Source organism: Phaethon lepturus, unplaced genomic scaffold, assembly GCF_000687285.1.
Source record: "Phaethon lepturus isolate BGI_N335 unplaced genomic scaffold, ASM68728v1 scaffold39895, whole genome shotgun sequence".
In the NCBI taxonomy this organism is placed as follows: domain Eukaryota; kingdom Metazoa; phylum Chordata; class Aves; order Phaethontiformes; family Phaethontidae; genus Phaethon; species Phaethon lepturus.
The window spans coordinates 3,534-25,896 of record NW_010539167.1 but is presented as its reverse complement, the minus strand read 5'-3'; the positions used below and the strand labels follow the sequence as shown (position 1 = coordinate 25,896).

At 49.1% G+C, this 22,363-nt stretch overlaps 1 protein-coding gene across 1 annotated transcript in view; it reads left to right on the top strand.

Moving 5' to 3' along the window:
* LOC104620740 (tumor necrosis factor alpha-induced protein 2-like) overlaps nucleotides 1-4,986 on the top strand; it is an 11,474-nt gene extending 6,488 nt beyond the window's left edge. The window contains exons 5-11 of the mRNA XM_010287038.1: nucleotides 256-356; nucleotides 447-545; nucleotides 734-857; nucleotides 1,810-1,932; nucleotides 2,827-2,982; nucleotides 4,250-4,371; nucleotides 4,845-4,986. Coding sequence (XP_010285340.1) covers nucleotides 256-356; nucleotides 447-545; nucleotides 734-857; nucleotides 1,810-1,932; nucleotides 2,827-2,982; nucleotides 4,250-4,371; nucleotides 4,845-4,986 — 867 coding nt within the window. The remainder of the gene's footprint in view (nucleotides 1-255; nucleotides 357-446; nucleotides 546-733; nucleotides 858-1,809; nucleotides 1,933-2,826; nucleotides 2,983-4,249; nucleotides 4,372-4,844) is intronic.
* Nucleotides 4,987-22,363: the final 17,377 nt, after the last annotated feature.

Sequence of the window (22,363 nt, the reverse complement as noted above, 5' to 3'; positions counted from 1 at the left end):
CTCATCTATTTTATAGACTTTCTTTAATGCTTCTTTCTTCTTCCCCTCTCTCCCCATTTGAAAATGGAGTTCAAAATTGGCTTGAACCCACCAAAATAAGTATAGCTGCTCTGCACGGTCCCTGGCTCAGTCACAGGGAGGGGTGCAGGGGAGCTGGGCGCAGTTACCGCAGTTAAGGATCTGTAGCCTTTTTAACCAGCAAACCTGGCCTTTTTGGAGCAGGCGGCATTTGAATTGGTCTTGTTGGTTTGTTAGAGTGTCTACAGCGGCCAGAAGCGAGCCAAGGACATCAGCGTGGCAGTGGGCGAGGAGCTGTCGCGTCGCCTGTCGAAGGAGCTGCCTGCCTTCCTGAAAAGGTATGGTAAGGCTGCGGGCAGGCAGCAGGGCTGCCCGAGCTGCCTGGGGCACACGCTCACCCGCCTCTCCTCTGCCCATCTCCCCGCCAGCTACAGGGATGCTTTTGAAGACTTCAAGGAGAAAAGCAAGAAGCACAGATACTACAAGCCTATACTGATTGCAAATATTAACAACTGCTGGAATTTTAGGTAAGGGTCCAAAGAAAAGGCTTTGCTCCTTCCTCTGCAGGCAGCGGATAGGAGTGTGACAGAGGGGAGGTGCTCCAGAGTGGGCAGAGGAAGGTCCGTCTGCCTGCAGAGGAAGATTTGGAGACCTCTGAATTTCTCTGTCTCTTTTGAGGACAGATTATTCTGACCTTGCTAATATTTCTGTGCAGAGACTACACAGAGAAAAACATGGCAGAAAAGGACGACAATAAAGACAGTATCCTCAGCACTCTCAGCGACATTGAAAACAGCGGCTTTGACATGCTGCTTCAACAGCTGTTTGTGCAGCTGAAGGTACCCCACACCCTCCTGCCCCACGACTCAGCCGGTGTCGGGGCTCGGCACGTTCCCCTGACACGCAATCGGTTGCCCAAATCTCCGATTCAAATGCAGCAATGTTCATAACGGCTGTGGGGCAGGTCACCTTCCAGCATCAGTCAGAAAACTCTGAATCACCTCTCCTTGAGCTGGTGCTCAAGCCTGCAGGCAAAACGGGCACAGCTACATAGGCATGACTGTGCAGACGAGCATAAAACGTGCTGATCACATCTGAGATAACTGCTGCAGGAGGGAGAGTCTCAACCTGCAAGTGTTTACACTCCAAACTGTAGGAAGTAATCACAAACGACATGGACTGCAATTATGCAGCTTCTGGCTTCTTCACAAAGGTGGCCTGAAAGGCACTTTTGGTTTCTTTCTTCTTTTTTTTTTTTTTTTTTCTTTTTTATATATAACACAAGCTTTTTAAGTTAAGCAAGCGTGGTGGAGGGGAAGCTGTAGGAGTCAGGAATGTTCAGCCACAATCTCTCCTGCTTTTTCTGTAGGGCCTTTTGGAAGGCATCTGACAGAGCAGAGATGCTTTTTTTATTTTCATATTTATTTACTGTGGCCAAGAAAAATTGTGACTGAAAACATCTCATAATGATTAATTTTTTTCTGATGGTTCCATAACTTTCTAATCAGACAAAATGGTGTGGACAAAATGTTAAAAATGTGGAAATAGAAAAAGCATCTTCAATATGAGCCTTTCAAGTCCTCAGTTGTCTTCATCATGAGGAACCAAGAAGGGGGCACAAACCAAATACAGCCCCCTTTTCCCCTGCCCCTGTAAGTCATTGTCACGCGTCCCTGCACAGGACTGCACACCATGCGGTTGCTATGTAGGATACTGTACATATAGAAATGCTAAATATATGTGTGTATAGACTTTGTTTTGAGGGAACTAAGCAGATTTTCCTTTTTTCAGCCAATTTATAAGAAGTTTACAGAAAATAAGTGGGACTCCAGCAATGAGATTATGAATGAGATCATTAAAACCACTAGTATACATATTTCAGACTTCCGGACCCTAAAGGACCCTTTCTACCACGTAAGTCAAAGAGAAATATCAGAGGGATTCTGGGATGCTGAGGCTGTGTTTTCAGCTCCGATCCTCTGCGACTGGAGTTGCCTTGACCAGCGTTAAACTGGCCAGGTGGCCTGGCATCGGAGAGCCCTCTCAGGCAGAACTTCCGTCAGCATGCAGCTTACCTAGATTAGCCATATAAATCTTAGTCTCTCCAGCAGAAGCAGGCTTCTGTAGCTCTGCCGCAGTATTTTCAGCAAAAACCACCCTTGCTGTAGAGAAAGTGCTCTCGGGATCACCCAAAATACAGCTTTATTTATGTGTGGGATTGGTTCAGCAACCTTGAAACATGGATGCAATCTCACGGTTCTGTCTCATGGCTCCTTTGATTGCCCTAAGGACCGGAGGAGATGGATACAACTGGGACAAATCCCAGATAACTGAGGCACAACCACATTTTCAGTGATGCTGGAGTATATATGAAACATCACTGTATGAAAAATTCTTTGATTTCCTGCCTTTGTCTTTTTAGTAGCTGAAACAAAATTACGATGTTTTGTGTATTAGAGAGAGGAACAGGAGGAGCAGCATGAATTCCTGTTTCTCTGGAGTACTGATACTTCTTATCTAACACATGTTAGATCTTTTCTATGCCTCCAACTCTTCCCAGAAGGAAACAACATTTGGGAATTCCCACACTTCATCAGTTTGAGTACAAAGAAATTCTCGGCATCTAGGATGTCGCGTAACCAGTCATGGGGAGGTTGGCAACCAGCACTGTTGCCCACATGTGATCAGCAGCAGGCATTTGGCGGGGCATGTCTTACAACACCCAAGATGTTTTTGCCCTCCATCCACACACACAGTTTGTTTTGTCCCCAAGCAAAAGATACATGGATCACCTCTCCTTCCTAACAGGCTATCATTGAGAAGATCCACGCCCGTTTGGTTAAAGAGTACATTGTGAGGCTGCTGAAGAGGAAAGTCAGCCTGAAAACTCCAGCACAACAGCAAAACCTGGCCCAACACATCTCCAAGAATGCTGCCGACCTGGAAGCCTTCTGCACCAGCAATGTACGTGAGTGCTCACCATGTCCACACCAGCATGGGGCACGGGCATACTAAAAAACAGGAAAATAAATTTTCTGCAGCTTCTCATTAATCTTTCCAACTCAGCCTAATTTCCTGGAAGGAAGGACCTTAGCCAGAAACAGGTCACCAAGTGCTTGAGGGCAGGAAAGCTCCCCTGCTATCAGGCTGCCCTTCCCCAGACGGAGAGCCATGATTTCATTCTCGTTTGTCCCATAGGCAGTGGTTTCCTTTTGAAGGTTTATATTAATAGGGTCAGAAGATTTAGCTAAACACTGCAGTTCTCCGGTTTCAGTACAACTTATGTGGAGTCTGGGTTTTGACTCATCCCCCTCGCCCTTGATTTCCTTCACTCTGCTGCTTTTAGGTCAGGCAGGGACTAGGACATGTCCTGTCCTGAATCACAGAATCATTAAGGTTGGAAAAGACCTTTAAGATCATCAAGTCCAACCATCAATGCAATACCACCGTACCCACTAAACCATGTCCACACAGGCAGTGTAGGGTCTCTGGTACATGAGGGTTTCCTCCACCAGAGACCCTTGCTTCCTCTGTGTGGTTGAAACACCCTTCTCTGTCCTCTGAGATCACCTCCCCCCTTTCACATCTCTAAATTTGCCTGAAAAAAGCGCAAAGCCAAGCCCTGTCCTCCACCGCCCTATGCACGTTTGAGAGGAGAAGGAACAAGCCTGAGCATCACTCGGTGTGGGCAGGAGGTCAGGCAATCCCAGTGCCTTGGGATATCCAACGGCCTGAAAACAGGTTCAGTTGGGGCTTTTACCTGAGTGGGCAGGGAACGATTTTGGTAATGCCTGGAGATGCGAAAGGCAGGGTTGTGTGCAGAGCTGGGAGAGAGCAGCACGTGCTAGTGCATTACCTCGCCCATCAGACCTTGTGCACACACCGGGCAGCATAGAAACCCAAGGAAAGGAAAACATGCTGGGAGGGAAGAGCAGAGAGTCTGTCGAGGTGGATGCGGAAACCTCAGTCTTATGGCAAACCCTACACCACTTGTGTAAGAGGATTAAAAACACCACACAACTAACCCAATTTCTCCAAGGCTGGCGCATGCAAAGGCTGGGCTAGAAACGTCACTGAAAACAATGAGGCACCTAAAATTGCTGCCATGTTACCTCGCCAGGTAACAGCCTCGGGAGCCAGCTCGGCGGCACTCCTGGCGAAACACAGGTCCTGGGCTGGGCAGAGGTTTGCACCTCCATGGTTCCCTGCTGACTGCTTTCTCTTCTGGCAGGGGTCTCAAGCCACATGGCTGAATTCAGCGCTCCCCAAACTGGCTGAAATAATCCGACTTCAGGATCTAGGTGCTATTAAAATTGAAGTTGCAACACTCGCCACGACGTACCCCGATATCCGGTAAGAGAGGCTGAAACAGATTTGCAAATACTCCTAAGGGAATTTTAATTGACCCAGGAAACAGTCAAATATGAGTATAGATGAGGTTCATGTAGCCTGGAAATTATGTAGGCTGAAAATGTTAAAAATGGGTGGGGGCTGCCTGCCAGGCTGTGGCAAGCCCAGTGCCATTGGACAACAAAATAAAACTACTTTAAAAAGCCTATTTATATATTCCAAATTCTGGCCTGATTTTCTCCTTTGCCTTTAACGGTCCTTTCCAACCCAATCTCTCCTTTGCCTTGGAGATTCCCTACCCTTCCCCAAACCTCCTGGGGCGGTGCTGGGTCCCGTACAGGATCGCCAGATGCCGAGCTGGCATCCACCAGGGACCTCAGCACCCGCTGCGGCCTGGGGGCCGCATCCTGGCGCGTTGGACTGGCCACGCGGAGGTCTGCGGGAGGAGGTAACACCTGCCCGTTTCTCTTCCGCAGCAAACGGCACCTGGAAGCGTTCCTGTACATTAAAGCCAATTTGTCACGCGGCGAACTCAAAAGCATCCTGGGCTATTTGGCAGACAGCACGGCATCCACGCTGCCCGGGGCCCCGCTCTTCTCCAACATAAACGTGTCCTAGGCCAAGGCACCCCTTGGCCCTGCCTTGTGTCGGACTGTGGGCTAAGCGGGGGGTGGAGACCATCCGCTGGAGCGATGCACAGTGCACACTGCCGCCTTGTCCTACGCAAAGCGCTTTCTCCTAATCTGGGGCTCAACATCTCTATGGAAATCACTGTCCTCCATGCACGGCCAGGAAAAGGGGGCACCCACAGGAGGAGCGGTGCTTGCAAGGGCTGGGGCTGCTCCGCGCAGCAGTCGCAGACTCCCTCCAAGGTCTCCTTGGTGCCACCACGTTCTCCGCCTGGAGGCTGCCCTGGTGCTCTGACCTCCATCTACCTCACAGGGTGCCGTGAAGGCCACGTCACTGACTGCCCAGACCGGGCAGGCACCTCCTATGTAGCTTTTTGTCTTCTAAGGAAATGGAGGGAAGGAAAAACTGAAGAAAAAATGTAGAGATGTTGGAAAAGTCCCATGTGAGCATGCTTGCACCCCATCTGCCTTCCTCTGAGCTGGGCAGGGGCGGCTGCGTTAGGCTGATGGGAGAAGCACCAGGTTTGGGTCAGGAGGAGCTGTCGCTCAGCCACACCAGGACTCCTGCTGCTCCGCTGCACTACCCCCAGGTCTGGGGCTCGGAGTGGCCCCAGCAGCACGCTCTGCTCCATGCAGCAGCGTTGCCCAGGGGCATCGGGGTCTCTGAACCGGCCCTGGAGAGCCCCGCTGGCCCCAACACGGGGGCATGTGCTTCCGTCACCTCCGTGAGGTGGGAGTGCTCGACCCCCCAGCAGCCGCCAGCCCCTCCGCAGTGACCCCATCCCGTGCATCTGCGCTGGAGCAGCACCCCGCTACCAGAGGTCTGTTAGGAGCAAACTGCTTGTTGCAGTGGATGGTGTGGGCTAAGCACCGGCACCTAGTGAAGTGCTTTGGTTATTGCTTAAGCCCTCCTTATCGAGGAGAGGACTGTTCCAGGCCCCGTTAACATCACAGTCTTTGAATGGGTGGTGGAACCTGTCTCAAATGCCATTATAATGTAGTGAGCATCCTGTACGCATCACCGTTCCTTGCTCGCTCTTTCCCCTCTTGCTGTGAGGTAAATATGATGTGAAAACACAAATGGGTCTGTTGTGAAACTATCTTTTGTTTTTACAGCCCAGTTTTTGGAGAAGCGAAATTGCTTGCCAAAATAATAATGTGTTTAGTTGAAGACCTTTTCCTTCTCTTTTTATCACTATTTCAACTTTTATAACAGTCTGTAGAAAGTCGATCTGGAAGGTAGACGCATAATGACTGTGCAAACCCTTTAATGTATTTATATGCATATGCAGTATACCATTGGTGTATTTTTGCATCCAATTTTATTTTTTCTCAGAGATACTCGTTTGCAATGTTTATATTTAAACAGTATTCAAATATGCTAGAAAAGTGACTCATTTATTCCGTTTCTGGCTGTTGTTTACTGCGTTGCCACATGTAGTCCTTCAAAGGGCCAATTCTTCCACTACTCCCAGCCGGCTCCAGTGAATGTCACCCAGTAGGTAGGGAGGGTCTTGCTGGACTACAGAGAAGCTGGAAAAGCAGAGGCACGTGCTGTTTGTATGGGTCTCTCTCTGGAGCAGGGACTGCCATATGTGCTGTGTTTATGGTATCTGGCATAACAAGGTCCAAAACGTCAGCCTCTAAGCACTACCACAGTCTCAATGTTTAACAATAAAAAGATACATATTTGATATACATCTCATCCTTACTGCTCTGGCATCCCTCTTCCTCCGCCTCTGTTGTCTCCTCCTGTCCATACAAGCCTTTAAGAGATGCAGCCCACCAGAATTTGGCCCAGCTGGCCCTGCTGACCCCCTTTTGCCCTGTCCAGTAATTTCAAATAATTGTAGAACCATTTGAGTTGGAAGGGACCGTTAAAGGTCATCTAGTCCACCCCCCCTGCAATGAGCAGGGACATCTTCAGCTGAATCAGGCTGCTCAGAGCCCCGGCCAGCCTGACCTGGAATGTTTCCCTGTGGTTTGCTGCTGCCCCATGAGATGGACGCTGAGCGCTTCGGGCTGCTGGCTAGCAGTGGCCAGTGGCACACGCTGGCAGAAGAAGTCCTCTGCTGAAAGGTTGTGTGACAAAACTGTACCCTGGGTGAAACAGTGCTTTGGTTTCAGTCTGCTGCCTGGCCATGGGTAGTGCAAACTACCCTCTCCTTCCATAAGCACACTTACACTTGCATGAAACTCATATACACACATAATTTAAAAACTTATTACACATTATTTAAGCACTTATCCCCGCTACAATTCAAAGCCAAATGTCGAAAGGACTTCTGACGGTGCTGAGCACTCATGACAACTGTCACCTATTGTGCAACATTTTCTTTCCCAATTAGTGAAAGGTCATATTATTGCTATAAATAATTGCATTTTGATTTAGAGATCTGTTAAGGGCCTACAGAAATGCACCATACAAGTGATTGCACTGATCTTTAAAAAAAAAAAGATTCCAGCTAAGTAAGTGCTCAAAGGAAAATAGTGAATCTATTTATGTATCATAATTAGGATGGGTAGGAGAAAATGGTTTTCATACACATTTCATAAGCCATATGGAACTGCATTGTGCAATTCTCTTCATCCTGCTATAAAACCCCAGCTTTCAGCTCTAATGAGCACAGGAAACTAATTTGTCTTCCTGTATGACTCAACATTTCCAATGGTATTTATTTATATATGGCATATTACACATAGCCAGGTAGTTTCAGGAGGTTGCACGAATGTCTTCTGATAACAGTGTTAGATCACTACTGATAAATAGCACTCCTATAAATAAAGTAAATAAAATTTTCTGAGGTCGGTGTGGCTGGATTTTCTTTATCATGCAACCTCTGATGTTAATGTCTGCCCCTCCTTGAAGGCAGAGCAGGTAGCCCAGATGAAAAAAATAAAATCAACTTTATAAAACAGTTCAGAAAGCTGGTTCCTGGGCATAGTTGCTGTGGCACTGCCAGCTTTCCAAGTCAGTTGTCATCAATACCACCAGGACATCAGCCTGCAACAGCCACTGCATTGGACACAACCTGAGCTCACGCATGCATGCACGCACGCTCCCTGCTCCCTACCCTTCCATCCCACCAGGCACTTCCATCATTTGGCAGAAGACTTGCAATTTGTAGTGCAAAAGATGCAGGGACACAAACCACAGCACAGAGGCGGACCAAGGCTTTACTCGACGACTCTGCTCCCGCAGGAGCCATCTGCTGCATGCCAAGCCCCTGATGACACCTGGGGAACTTGTGCCCTTGCTGCAAGAGAAGCCAAAACCAGCCAGAGAGCTCCTGGGCTCCTCCCAAGGGATGAAAAAAAAGGCAGAAACCTTCCCCTAGAGCCTGCTGAGAAACTTTGGGGTCTCCAGACCTGGAAATGAAGAGTTAAGAAACCAGAACACCTGCAATGTCTCCCCTTTGAGGCTGGATCTTCTCACCAGGATCCACTGAGAGATGACAGCACTGGACTAAAGGCCATAGGATTTATTGATGTGTAGGTTTTGAGAGAGACACACTAGACCAAAGTGCTTTGGTAACTGGGCCTTTCCGAATTCAACCCCCATCTCCAAGTGGACAGTCCTGGCTTCACTGACACGCACAGTGACATGCACAAGTGACACAGTTCCTCACCTACTGATAGACGTAAAGCACGAAGAGCACGTGCAGTTACACACTCACAAAGGATGTGTCAGCCATTTGCTGACCTCCATTTGCAAATCAGGTACTTAGTTTAGCTGGTACGAACTTTAATAAGAGAAAACCTGGAAACCCCAATCCAGCGGGAAGAGGCCATGAAACCTGGCAATGCGTGGAGCATCCCGAAGGAAAGGCGCACCTGCAGTGAGTGGGGATGGCACAGCCTCCTCCCCTGGGGGAATTAGTGCTCACAGGCTGTGGGTCCCTCATCTCCCAGCACAGCTTCACGTGCTGCCCCATCACCTGCCTCCGCTTGGCATAGCTTGGGTCAAAAGCTGGTGCTGGGGACCAAATGGGCAGGAGTCAGCATGACTGAGTGCTGGGGAGGAAGGATATTTCGGGAACGGGCTAGAGGCCGGTGAGCTTGGGTGTGACACTAGCAAAATTGCGCTTTGCCGTGCTGTAGATGGAAACCCGTGAGAGTAATTGCTGCCTTCCTGCAGGACTTAAAAGAGGATGTGGCCACACCACCCACACTGATATCCTTGAAATTCAAAATAGGTCTTCTGTAGCCACAATAATAGAGATGGCAGCTAATGTCGGGGGTTTTCAAGAATTACTCATCAGTGCAGCAACCACAGATTTCCCCCTCAGCAAAGGTGCAACTCCGCACTGCTGGGAGAGAGGCGAATCTCACCTCCTGGGGGGAAACCAGAGGAAATGCGATGGAGCAGACGCACACATCAGGCTGTTCAGGTGCACGTCACTGGAGGAATGTTAATTGCATTTTTTAAAGCAATATGAAGTTTTTAAGGCTACTGTGAAGTGAAGTTTTGTACCTGCTGGACACAATTTCTCCTTGCTACCCAGGGCTTTCTCCTGTAGAAATCCTTCTGAACCAGCCATCTTGGAGGCTTCCCTACAAACCCATTTTTCATCTTTTCTCTGTGTCTTGTCCCCCCAGAGGTTTTCAGTTGCTTCTTTCACCTCTCCACAAGTCTTAGATGTTCACATCAGCTCCCCTCCAAACACTACTCACTGATGCCCTTGGATGATGTTCTCCTAATCTTCCCACCCTGTATTCATCAGATGGGAGACACCAGCACCCAGAAAGGCCATCATTTGAGGAGGAGGAATTCATTGCTATTTATCCAAGTAGTTTTCATCCAAATAGGATGGAACACTTGAGCTGTAATAACTCTCCTAATAGACTAATAAAAGAGGAAAACTTATAATTTAGCAGAAAAGCTGAGCCCTCAAAAGTATTCATTAACGTTGGAACGGCTGTGATGGGGGGGATTAGCTCTGAAAGGGAGGAGATTATAACAAACTCTCGGGTAGAACAATATTGGTCCTGGAGTCTTCAAGAGCTTTTGAGCCCCATCCCAGAGGCTGGAGGCCTATCCCAAAGGCTGGAGGCCAACTCTAAGTCCCACTGGCAAGAGCAGTGCAGCCTGAGAGCTACACCAAGTGTACACATTAGATAAAATGTCAGGATAAATTTAACAGTGCTATGTCCTAGTTAACAGAAGGTTGTTTATGCTCTTTGGTACTATTGCAGTCCCCTTGACCCTATACCATGGCCATAAGAAGTGGTGACAGCCACCTGAGCAAGGTCCCAACGCCAACTTTATGCCTTGTGACACAGCCCCTTCACAATCTGCATGGGGCCATGGAGACCCAAAAAGGTTGGCTGAAGTTTCCCACTCCCTCTATTTAACATATGGGGAAAGACAGAGGTATTTCCAATGCCCCAAGAGAGGCACTCAACCCAGCAAGTTCCTGGCAGCTGCCCGCTTGTGACAAGCTCGAGCAGACACTCCTGGACCATACTGGCCCTGAGGTCCTTTGGCCAGGAAGCAAGTGTGAAGGGAACGTCATCTGCAGAGGCTGCACTTCAGTCAGAGGTGTCATTGCTGTCCTGCCCAGGCACGGGTTTGCAGAAAGCAGCTATGAGCAGCCCTGTATCCCTCCTCCAGGTTGCTTGGAAAGGGGTATTCCATTCCACCTCCGAGGGATCACAGGGTTTGAGGTAACTCAAGAGAGGCAGGTAAGACCCACAGACTGGTCCTGTGATCTCACGGGGCAGAGACCCATAGAAGTCACTGAAAACGGGGGACAAATTGAACCAGGGTAACTAACTCTTGCACACACTGGGTGGACGAGACCTGCTCCTGGAGGAACCTTGGCAGCTTTCAAAGATCCCACAGGTAACACTTTTAATCCTGGAGCTGGCAAAATGCAGCATGAGCAGTAATCCAGATAACCTTTGCTGTGTATCTGTAAGAGAAACATAGGAGGTGCCCTAGAGAAACAAGGCTGCAGAAGTAGAGACTGAGAAGGTGGGAGAGCAACCTTCACGTACCTGCCATGCCTCTGGCTGTGCTCAAAAGTCTTTTGTTGGTCTTTGTTTAACTGTCCAGCTCAGCATCCCCTTCTGATCCATTAAAATATCACAAAGCCTAAAGTATTACTGTGGAATGCATGAACTGCCCAAGCCCACATTTTTGTTTGATTTGATTCCTCTATGAAGCCTCTCTCAAGGAGCTCAGATTGCATTTACTTGGGGAACATTTTGTCAGATCAGCACATACAGCATGAAATCAATAGCAGTTTTTGAAGAACGACCAGATTCATCTGTCATCCAGAACAACCTCTTAAGCCAACTTTTCTGGGGTAGAAACGACAGTTAAGAAAAGAAAAGGTTCCATCTTCCTTTCACCTACCTCAAAACCTCATCCTCCGCATCCGCTGTGGACGAGGGGCAAAAGTCCATCTCTCCCTGTGACACTATTTCTGTACAAAAACCTATTTCTGTACAAAATAACACTATTTCTATGTAGGTATGATGTTCTTTCCAGTGTAATTTCCTACTATCTCATATGAACAACTCAGTACCACAAGCTTCAGTGTGTTATTCAAAATTATACTAATTGCCCATTTTCATACATTTCAATATAACAAATTTCTGCTTTCAATAGTGCATGAGCAATGCTTCCATGTTAATGCACAAATTATCATTAAGAGAAACAACACACAGCAGATTTCTGCAATCTGTTTACCTCTATACACAGAAAAAATTCTTCATAGGGGTGCTCTCAACACAGAAATGGAGGCAATAAAATCTATAGGTTTTTGAGAGCTGATTCCTGGAGTAGTAATGGATACTTAGGTAATTTCTTAGTCAAAGACTCCTGCATCACCCATGCACACAGTGCTCCCACACACATGCTAGTACCAGAACAACTGTTTTTCTTACAGACATTCTGTATCCAGCCTTTTGCCCAGTTTCAGTCCTTCAAAGAACACAGTTTTCTGGAAATTCAACATTTTTCCCCATGGAAAGTGGCCAAATCAGGGTATTTTGTTTGGCAAACTCAAACTGTGAAGCCTGGGATCTGAGAGCTGGTTATGCCGATGTGTGAAACCCCCTTCCTCTTCCCACACTCTGTCGCAGCATGTGCTTAGACAAGTTCCAGTGTGGGTTTTGATCATTATTCCTTCTGGTAACTTTCTCTTCAAGGAAAACATCAGAAACTTCAGGCCATGCAAGTTTGCAGTGGTGTCAGAGCTTTGACATATTAAGAAGGAGATACAAATAATGTACAGAGGTCTTCTCTGTCTTTCTCAGGTTTGTGAGCTGTCAAGACCCTCAGTGTTTTGGTCATGCAATTCCCACCTAATATACAAAATAATTTAATAACCAGAAAACATCTTACAATCTTACTCAATTTCCAATATTCAGGACTGATTGGGAGTCCTGAAATTCTGAATTCCCTAAACTCTGAAACTTTTGGTAGACAAAGACAAATATATGCAGGGTTACGCCTAAAAAGGTGAGGGCGGGCATCAGCCCCCAGAAGCTGTTGTGACTGGTCTCAGGAGCCAGTGACAAGCTACATGGTTGTTCTGTTCAGGTGTTTCACTTGCGTGTCATCAGGGCAGCCTGTGACGTCTGGTGAAGGAGGTGTTCCTCTCTAAGACAGGTTGAGAAGTCACCCAGGGGCCAGGGGCAGTGTCACCTCTCCCGGCAGCAGAGAGCTGTCTGTCGGCTGGTCACTGCAGGAGAGGAATGCTTGCCTACGTATGTGAGGATGAGAAATGACCATTGCTGTAATCAAGTGGTTGTCTATCTCCTGGGTGAGGAGAGAACAGGAGGAGTTCCCAGAAGAAGGATGCCACCTGCCTGGATGTTCTGGAAGGATGTCAGAGGAGGATGGCTGTGCGGCAGGAGGGGAGGGTGACCTAGCACCAGCACCAGGAAGGGGAACCCAGAGCTGGTCTCTGAGCAAAGCTCTTTAATACTGACTCCATCAGAGGCTCCCGACAGGCACAAGCTAGAGCACAGGAGTGGGAAGAGGCAGGGAGCCTTGCTGGTGTAGCATCAGTGCAAGCAGCAAGGCTTACACATCTTTCCTGTCTTCATTTGCATCTCTCATGAGCATTTGCAGCAGTGTTCTCAGGTGGAGGAACAAATTATGAACACCTGCTTGTGCTTGTGCTCTTACTTTAACTTGGCTTGGGTGACTGCAGCGTGAGAAGACTGGGTAGCAATGGGTTATCCCAACAGACCATGGCATTCCTCCTCCAAAGACACAGCAAACCCACAATTGGGCTGAAGCACCATAATGCAATGCCCCAGCTCCCCCAAATACTCCTAGCCACAGGCATGACATGTGAGGGCAGCAAAGGCATCTCCTGAGGGTCTGATGGCTCTCTGGTACACAGCGTGAGACGGGGACAAGTGCCTGGACACAAGTAGAGCCACGGGAGAGACGTCAGAGCTGCAACTGAAAGCCAGAGAACAGCCTTCAAGGTCAGATGATGACCAGCTTAGGACGTGTGGCTCTATATTTGGCAGTGATGCAATTAGCTAGAAGCAAATACTCGCTTTCCATTGATCTGTAGGCAGGGCAACCGTCGCCAAAGGTAACATGAGCACCATCAGTGACAGATGATACGTTGTCAAGATTCAGACCATCTGACTCTCCTGTGTTTCTGCATGGTCAACAGTTCTTAATGCAGTTTCACTTCTCTTGGAAAAAAACAAGCAGAGAATGGATTATTTCCCTCCTGCTATATTGTACCAAGTACACCAAGAAATTGCGTGGTATTTCCACAGCCTGAGGCAGAGGTTTCCTTTCCCATCCAGGATTTCTTTTGTCAATCATCTGCAAAGCTTTGGTGCTCTCAGCCACAGCTGTACTGCACACAGAAGCCAGTCTGAGGCCAAAATGCTTTCAAGGGTGAAGTTCCAGGCAGCAGTCTGTGTGGAGCCAAAATTTAGCTAAACAGCAGGAGGAACCTGGAGGAGGGAGGACCCTACCCTGCCTTCTGCTGCCCCTCAGCCACAGGAACCACAGCCCTGCAGACACACCTGCACCAGTCTGTAAGCGACCAGCCCCACAAACAGCAGCACCTTGTCCTAAACTCAACTCTGCCTTCAGCCACAGCATCCAGAAAACAGAGGCTCTTCTTGAGCTGCTTGTCCAGAGCTCTTTCCTAGCCCCGATTTTAGCTGTCATCTGCCCAGATCAAGGCAATTTCTTTATGGCAGAGGAGTGTGTTGCTCAGCATGTGTCTGCTCTCCCATCGTTGTCTGTCCTTCATCCAGCTGAATTCAAGTAAAGCCATTAATGAAGGTCATCAAGCACCACTTATCATCTCTTATAGCCAGACCAAAACGTCTAAATGCTGCATGTTATGCAGATCAGTTGAGGGGGGAGCAGGAAGGAGAGGGAGATGACCACAGAATAAGACAGCATTCATATGCATTGCACAACGCTGGAGCTATGGGACAGAAGTGCCCCTGGCTTAGACCAAGCCAGAAATACGCTGAGCTCTGTCTGCTGGGGCCCCAAGGGCGCCGCTCCCAGCAGGCATTGATCCTGCTCCAGCCGCTCTGCTGGCCACCGGGCACGTGCAGCACCAGCTGACGGAGTTGTGATCGGCCACCTCCATGCCCACCTAGCCCTGATGGATGCAGTTATCTCACTTACCTCTGGCCACAACCCGCCTAAGCCAGGAGGGAAAGGAAACCTAGGGATGAGCTCTATTAGTGCAGTGTGGGGAGCTGGCCATGGGGAGCTCAGAGGTCTGGGGCGAAGATCTTAGCCTCGCTGCAAGAAGTGCGCACCAAGCTGCCTCCTGAAGCCAGGTCAGGGACACATGGTCTCAGTCTCAGAGGGGATCTGGTAACTCTGGAAAGCAGATTGGTCTTTCTCACTTCTCACATGGAGGAGACAGGTAATTCATCAGCACTGTGTAACCTTTTGAAGTCCCTGATGTGACTACTCAGTTGTGAAGAGGACGAAACTTCTGTGGTCTTAGCCTGGGTAGCAGCTGCACCCTTGGGTGAAAACTGCCCCTCTGAAGAGTTACCTAGAGAGATCATCGAGGGCAAACAGAGCAGAGGCATGCAGGGAGCCCACGGCAGCTGAGCATCCATCAGCCCAGCAGCTCGGCAAGTGCTGTCCTCAGCCTCCACCACAGGACCGTGGGCGCTGTGTTTACCCTGCACAGAAGCAAGACAGATGGCAATTTCATCAGCCCAGGAATGCACATGCCCTACAAGTCCTTCGTCTCATGTTTCTTCTGCCCTCTGCTCTCTCACTTTTCTCTCCTGTCCAACATGCACTTTAGCATGTAGCTCTTTGGGGAAGAGACTATCTTGTGTGAGGCTGGCTTGGTGCCTAGCTGAACCTGTTTTTCAAATATAAGTGGAGCTGTCAAGCATCTCTGGCACAGCAGCACAGACAGATTTCACCGTGCCCCGGTCCAGCTGACACAGCCACAATGTGCGTCCACCAGGTCAGCCCACACTAAGCAAAAAATGAGGACGTCAGGCGTTATTTTTATTGGCTTTCCTCCACAAAGTTGAATTGTGTTTGCTTCGCTTTGGGTTTGTTTGCTTTAATTTATCCCTCATTACAGGAAAGCATTGGCAAGAGAACTTTGAGCAATCTCAAGTCACATTAAGTTAACAATGGCTGGGAGAAATCAAACCCAAACACCCTGCATAGTTCAGTCAAAAACCTGTAAGTTGAGTTAATATAATACAGTCCATATTGCTACACCTATCCGTCGTTTTACCCACACAAGTGATTTTGAGTCGTGTGTTTCTGCATAAAGCATGTAGATAAGCTGGACAGAACCGGGCTTAAAAGCCTTTGCTACAGCATGCTCTCTGCTTTATATCTCCCGTACAACAACTTGCCTGCTCCCATTGAAACATGCTTCAGTTCATGATGTAAATGGAATCAAGCCGAGCCAAAAAATTCTTAAAGAAGTGGACTGCACTTTTTTCAGGCCAGATGCGTAGCAATAACCCTGCAGAAATCACATTATGCTCCAACTGACTGCAACCACACTGCTGTTTCTCTGGGGGAGAGGTATTTGGCCTTGTTCCTCCTTGGAACAGCCATCTATTTAGATGGCCCCTCGTGCCCAGGATCAGAGCCCAGTGCTGAGTATTTATTCTCTCTGTGCACCAGGGAGAAGAGCTGTGCTGCATCTTACAGACCAGGAGATGAAACACAGATGTGACCTGCCCTTGGACACATGTCGTGAGCTTGCAGCAGGACACGGACTTGAGCCCAGGCTCAAAGATCCCTGTGCACCCTTCGGCCACCAGACCGGCTTAGATTTTCTATCAGGCTAAGGCAGCGAGTTTGGAAATGGAGAAGTCTCCCAACATCCTCCCTTCCAACATCTGTTACACAAGCACCGAGGGCACTGAGGTGCAAAAGGTGAAAGCAAGAAGGTGCAAGCTGTGGCTCAGGAAGTCCCTCCCCGCGTTGCGTGCTGCTGGGGGCTGGACGTGGCAGAGGGCATCGCTGCGGGCATGCCCGGGTCTCGCATCCCTTCCCTGGCCACCACCAATGGCTGGGTTTTCTTTGCAGTGGTGGCTTGCCTTTTTCTTTAACTGTTGCAAAGAAAGCTTATGTGGCAAGAGCAGCAGTGTGCATGAGGAATGGACACCTCATGAGTAGTATAAACCAGCTTAATCCACACACTACATGGATGGTTTCAGTTGTATTGGACCATAGTCATTCCAGGACTTCCATCAGACGATGCTGGTACCATATATTGCCACCGTCCCTGTTCACCTCCTGCCCTCTCAGCACCTCTGTCATCATCTGAGACCAGATGCATGGTGGGGTCTGTCTGCAAAATGGAGACTCAACCTGAAAGAGCAGTTCCTGCTCCAGCGTGATTAACTACGCCCCACCACCCTTGCAGAAGGACCTAGATATAATATCTCCCTCCTGCACTTGCTACCCTACACCTCCCTGCTGCATGCCTGAGGCCTCCCAAAGAGCCAGTCTTTACTCTTAAAAACAGTCACATCTGGGGAATGACAGAAACAACGGGCACAGGAATCAGAGAGCATGTAAAGGTTGTGCAAGATCTTGTTACCGCAGTGAGTCCATAGCTCTGCCACAGCAGCTTACGTCCCCTGTACTTCCCCTGTGTCCCTGCCACTGACTGCTGGGTGGGTAACTCTGAGTTTCCCTGTTTGTTGCCTCGACCCATTTAACTTTTTTCACTTCTTTATCTGAGAGTCTCTGACCACAAGCAAAGCCAGTGAACTAATATCACAGGATTTAACAGGAAGTCTTCTATTTTCCCTGACCGCGTCTGTTCACGTTGAGCTGGGATGGATGCACATCCCCCGCGCTGCCGGACACAGGCTGAACCTGCAACACAATCAGCGCGGGTTAATTGGCCACATGGACCAGGAAACACACGCCAGCTGTCTGTGCTGGGAAAGGACTGGGGTGCAGAAGGCCATTAGGTCTTGAAACACCATCATCAAAGGTTAGCTTCAGCCAACGAGTATGTTTTGGGGCAGAATTTCCTTCCTTGAGCACTGTGGTGTATTCCAGCGAGGTGTTGGTGTGGCTCAGGGCTGGGTATCACAGTCTTACAGGTTTTACTTCATTTGCAGATTATCTTTTGCAGACTGGAATATAGAAGTTTTTAACTACTCCACGGAAAGGAAGGGACAGAGAAAAGTCACTGTGTCCTCGGCCAAGGAGAATGCATCAGCCCAGCCAGGCTGGGCAACGTGCGGAGGGAATGACCTGAACTGCAGGCTGTGCCCGAGGGCAGTTGTCCACCTCCACACCTGCCCGGACCACCAGGATCCACCTGAGGAAACTCTACAACTTTGGGTCAATTTTGTTTCTGGGAGCTCCTGGAGATCTAACAATTTAAATCGCTTTCCTGGATCCAAAGTTGTCTGCATCTTGCCCTGGAGGGCTTCCCCTGAACCCATGGGCTTTGCACGGCTGTAAACCAGCAGCAGTCAGGGGCCAGCCCCATGTGGGGCACACCGGGAGAGGATGACTGTCACATGAATGGCGTCCCCAAACATGTGCACTCCCTCCCACTCACAACTGGGTCATTTCCCCATCACAACTAGAATGACTGTTTTTACCATTAAGTAACCCCAGAAAAGCATTTGAGTTTTTTCCTTAGTCACCATCTCTGTGTCTCTTCCCCTCCTGCCTGCCACAACATGTCCCTTGGGTATTAATCTTCCAATTTAAAAAAAAGCATCTCCCAACAAGGTCTGCAAGCTGGGGCCCCCTCTCTGTGCTTCCAGCTTTATCTTCAAATCCTGTTTGTTTGAAACTGAGTGAACAACTTCCAGGGTTATCAGAAGGAAGGAGGAAAGCCATCATCATGGGTGCAGCAGACTCTCCCCAGGGGCTGTCCTCCAGACCGTGGCTGAGACATCTCTGTTGTAAGGCGGCAGCCTCACCAGCTCATCCCCATCTGTGACTCTGCAGCTCTTACGAAACAAAACTCAAAACCTGGGAGGCAACGAGGAGGGACCCCTGCACCCTGAGATACAAAGCTCAAATGTGACATGGGGATGGAGAAAGGAGGGGAAAGGGAGCGACACACTCGGACAGACACGTGTAAAAGCCTTGGGAAAGCTGGCAGACCGGTCTCTGCTTGCAGCAGGTTCCCGTGGGAAGGATGCTCTGCACCAGCCGATGCAAAGCTGTGTGGTGGGCCTTGGGGAGCACGAAGCGGCTGTACCCGCTTTGCACCGTGCCCCGTGCCCAGCAAGGGCTCCTCACCGGGGCCGGGGCCAGGGCCGGGGCCCGCAGGCTCCCTCTGGCACGGGGCCTGTGTGGTGGCAGGCGCAGGCCCTGTGCCCAGGGCAGCCCTTGGGTATTTCCAAATTACCTGTAAAACACCCAAATTACCTGTAAGACACCCACAGAGCCTGGCCCCCTCCTGTGGGGTGGCACTGGCACCCGGCAGGAGCCTGTGTCACCTTCCTCACGGCGATGCACCGGGGAGGAGCCAGCCCTGCTTGGCAAGGAGAAATGGCACCTCACAAACCCACTGGTGTTCTTGGAGGGGGTAGGCAAGGGAGCACAGAGGAGACGTGGCTGATTTAACCTACTGAGGTTTCCAAAAGGCGTTTGACAAGCTCTTGCCAAAGGCTCTGAGAGGAAATGGGAAGCACTAGGATGAGCGAGAAGGTCCTCACGGGGGTGAGTAACAGAGCAGAGATGGGAAACAAGGAGTAGTTTTCATATTGGAGGGGTGTCCTTCCATGCGGGGTTGTGCTGGGGTCTCTGCAGGAACCTGGGCAAGGGTGGACAGGCAGGTGACCCTTTCATTTGTGAATGATACCAAATTACTTATGGCAGTAAAAGTGACCTCATGAAGCTGAGCAAGCAGGTGTTCAAGTGGCAGAGAAGATCTATGCAAAGGGATGCAAAATCCTTGTTTTACATAGAAAACAGGGGAGCTAAATGAGTCCCTGGCCAGACAGCGCTGTGGAAATGTTACCTAATGCAAGGAAGTGAGCAGAAATCTCAAACTGAATGCTAGGAATTACCAAGAGAGGGAAAATTGAACAGATCAGGAACAAGAAATTGTGCCGTAACACAAATTCATGGCAGTCCCAGCTCAAAAACTAAACCCAGTTTGGGTCCCTCCATCTTCAAGATGTGCCAGCAGAAGTGCAGAAGGTCCAGAGCAGAGGCATGGGGTTAGCAGAGTCATGGCAGAGCTTCTGGTGAGCAGGACAGGATCCTCCAGGCTGGAAATGGGACAGCTGAGGATGGAGGTCTGCAAAGTAACGGAGGACTAGAGAGGGTGGAAAGAGGAAAACTGTCTTTTCCTACACAAGAGGTATCAGATGAAGGTAGTAGATGCAAGACCTAAAGTGAGAAAACTGAAGCTTTTTTCACACAGTGTGTCATTAGGCTACAGCAGCTCCTGCTGCAGGATGCTGTGGTTGCTAAAAGCTAAGCTGTATGCAGAAGGCAGCCAGACAGGGATAGAGAGGGGGCAAGAGGAACAAAATAACGTCGAAGGCTCTTAAATACAGACACTGCTCTGGCTTGGAAAATGTGTAAGCTGCATATTGCTGGTGTTGGGTAAAGTATCTGAGGGTGGATCATGCGTCTCTCATCCCTTCTGCTTTCCCTGGGCATCTGTTCTGGCCACTGTCAGGGAGCGGGCACTGCGCTGGAGAGACGTTTGGCTTGACCCACACAGCTGTTCTGCATCCGCTCCCAGACTCCCCAGCTGTTTGAGGCTCGTGGGTTGTGTCATTTGGCTCCATACTATCTGAATTTTGTGTTTATTTTAATAATTTTGATGTAGTGCCCAGAGGTTCAGGAGAAGCAGTGAGTGCATCTATGAAAGGTCACCCTCAGACCCTGCCAAACCTCAGCTGCGCTCATTTTCGAGCTCAAAAGAAGTCTGGGAATTCAGATTGGTAAATAAGTCTTCTCATAGTTCTTCCCCAAAAGTATCTTCTGTGCACTTTCTTCTTGTCACCCAGCAGAAAAACAAAACAAGGCTGATACTATGTTAAATATAGGAAATGTTTTTACAAGAGAGGAACTGCACTTACAAATTCAAGTCACTTTAGCTCACCAAAAACTCCCCAATCTTTTCACTGTGGAGTTCCAGTTTCATGGGAGCCTGGAGCCCTGCCTCCCATCCCTGTGTGCAGTTAGGACATGTGTTTATGCTCCAGTCATGTCAACAAGAACAAACATCCCAAGCAAGCATAACTTCTTGGTTCGCTGCCTTGAAAAAGCAGAGGCTTGTGGGAAATCCCACCCTTGCCACAGGCTCTTGGGAGGCCTTGCTTCCCAGGAAGCAATATAAAAATGTAGGTCCTCGATGCCAACAAGCTTCTGACATGGAAGGACCCTCCAATGGCACAAGGAAATCCCTGTTCTTCACTCTGCTCTTATCTGGTCCCTGGCAGGGACTTTGACTGTCCCATCCGGTCCCATCCTGGCGTGGTGTGTGGTAAAGAAAACAGACTTCTGATTTTGAGGAGATGCAAACCCCTCTAGTCTACTCTTAATTATGTTTTCCCTCTCTTTGTTTGCTCTTTCTCTTAGTACAATAGGTCAATGTTTAAAAATTACAGAAGGATAAGAGCGTTCACCTTGGCTCTCTGCTCCATCTACCTCCCTGTTACACCATGCTTGGAAAACAACTCTTCAGACAAAGTCCACAGAGCCTTCACCTCCTATTTCTTTTCAGGCATGTGAGAAGTGATGATCCATTACACATAAGCACTCAGACAAATTGTAAATAAGCTTGGCCTGGCCACAGGGCTCACAGGATGATGGCGCTGCTGGAAGGGGGCTCGGGGGTCCTCCAGTCCACCTTCCCATTCAAAGACCATCGCCAATATTAGCTCAAGTCAGCCCATGTTTTTTCTTAGCAAAGTCTTGAAGACCTCTAAGTGGAGAGTCCGTCACCTCTCTCGGCTGCATCACCTCTTAGGGAAGAAGTTTTTCCCTGCTGTTGAACCTGAACTTTCCAAACCACAGCCTGTGCCCGTTTCCTCTTGGTGCATCACCTGCTGCTACTGAGAAGAGTTTGACTCTGTCACTGTTGTAACCACCCTTCTTGTAGGTTGCTATCAAATTGTCCTTTGCCTTCCTCTTTGCCAGGTTAAGCAAGCCCAGCTTCTACAACCTCTGTTCATCAGCCACATGGTCTAGACCCTCTCACTGACAACATGTCCATTACTGGGGCAACTATCTCCTGCATGTGTTTTCAGACGTAGAGGACTTCCGTGGAGATCCTTCTGGCCAACAACTGTGGCTTTCCAAAACTAGTGGCTGTTAGAGGACAGGCTGCTGCCCGTGTCTCAAAGCTCCCTGACATCAGCTCCCAGCACAGCCCTGAGGGAGATGCTGAAGGACAGCCTTTGCTCTCAGTGTCTTTACAGAGTCAGCACCTCGGTAGTGCAGCGATGCTGACCTGCCTACGCTGGCAGAGCCGGGCAGGCCCAGAGGAACCTGGCCAGCAGAGGAACTTGTCCCCAGTTATCATCTACGGCCAAAAGGGAGGTACCCAACTGCATCCTATCTGAGGCAAAAGGGGAATTTCATCAATGCTGAAACCATTGGAATCCAGTGTTGTGCAAAACATTTGAGGCTAACATAAACATCTCTGCATTTATGAAAATGGAAATCAGATAGTGTCTAAGTGAAACCAGAGTGCTGTTCCTTCAGGGCAGCGCCCTGTCATTTCTCCACAGATGGAGGAGCTGGCCCTCTGGGAAGAGTACGGCTTTTCCAACCAAATGACCTAAGCCATGCTCTGCCTTCATTGATAGCAACAGCCCTGCTTTGACACACTCCCTAAAGCATGCAGAAATACGAGCTTGCCTCATGCCTGGCAGCCTTGATCATTTCCAGAGGCTTGGGGAGACATATGATT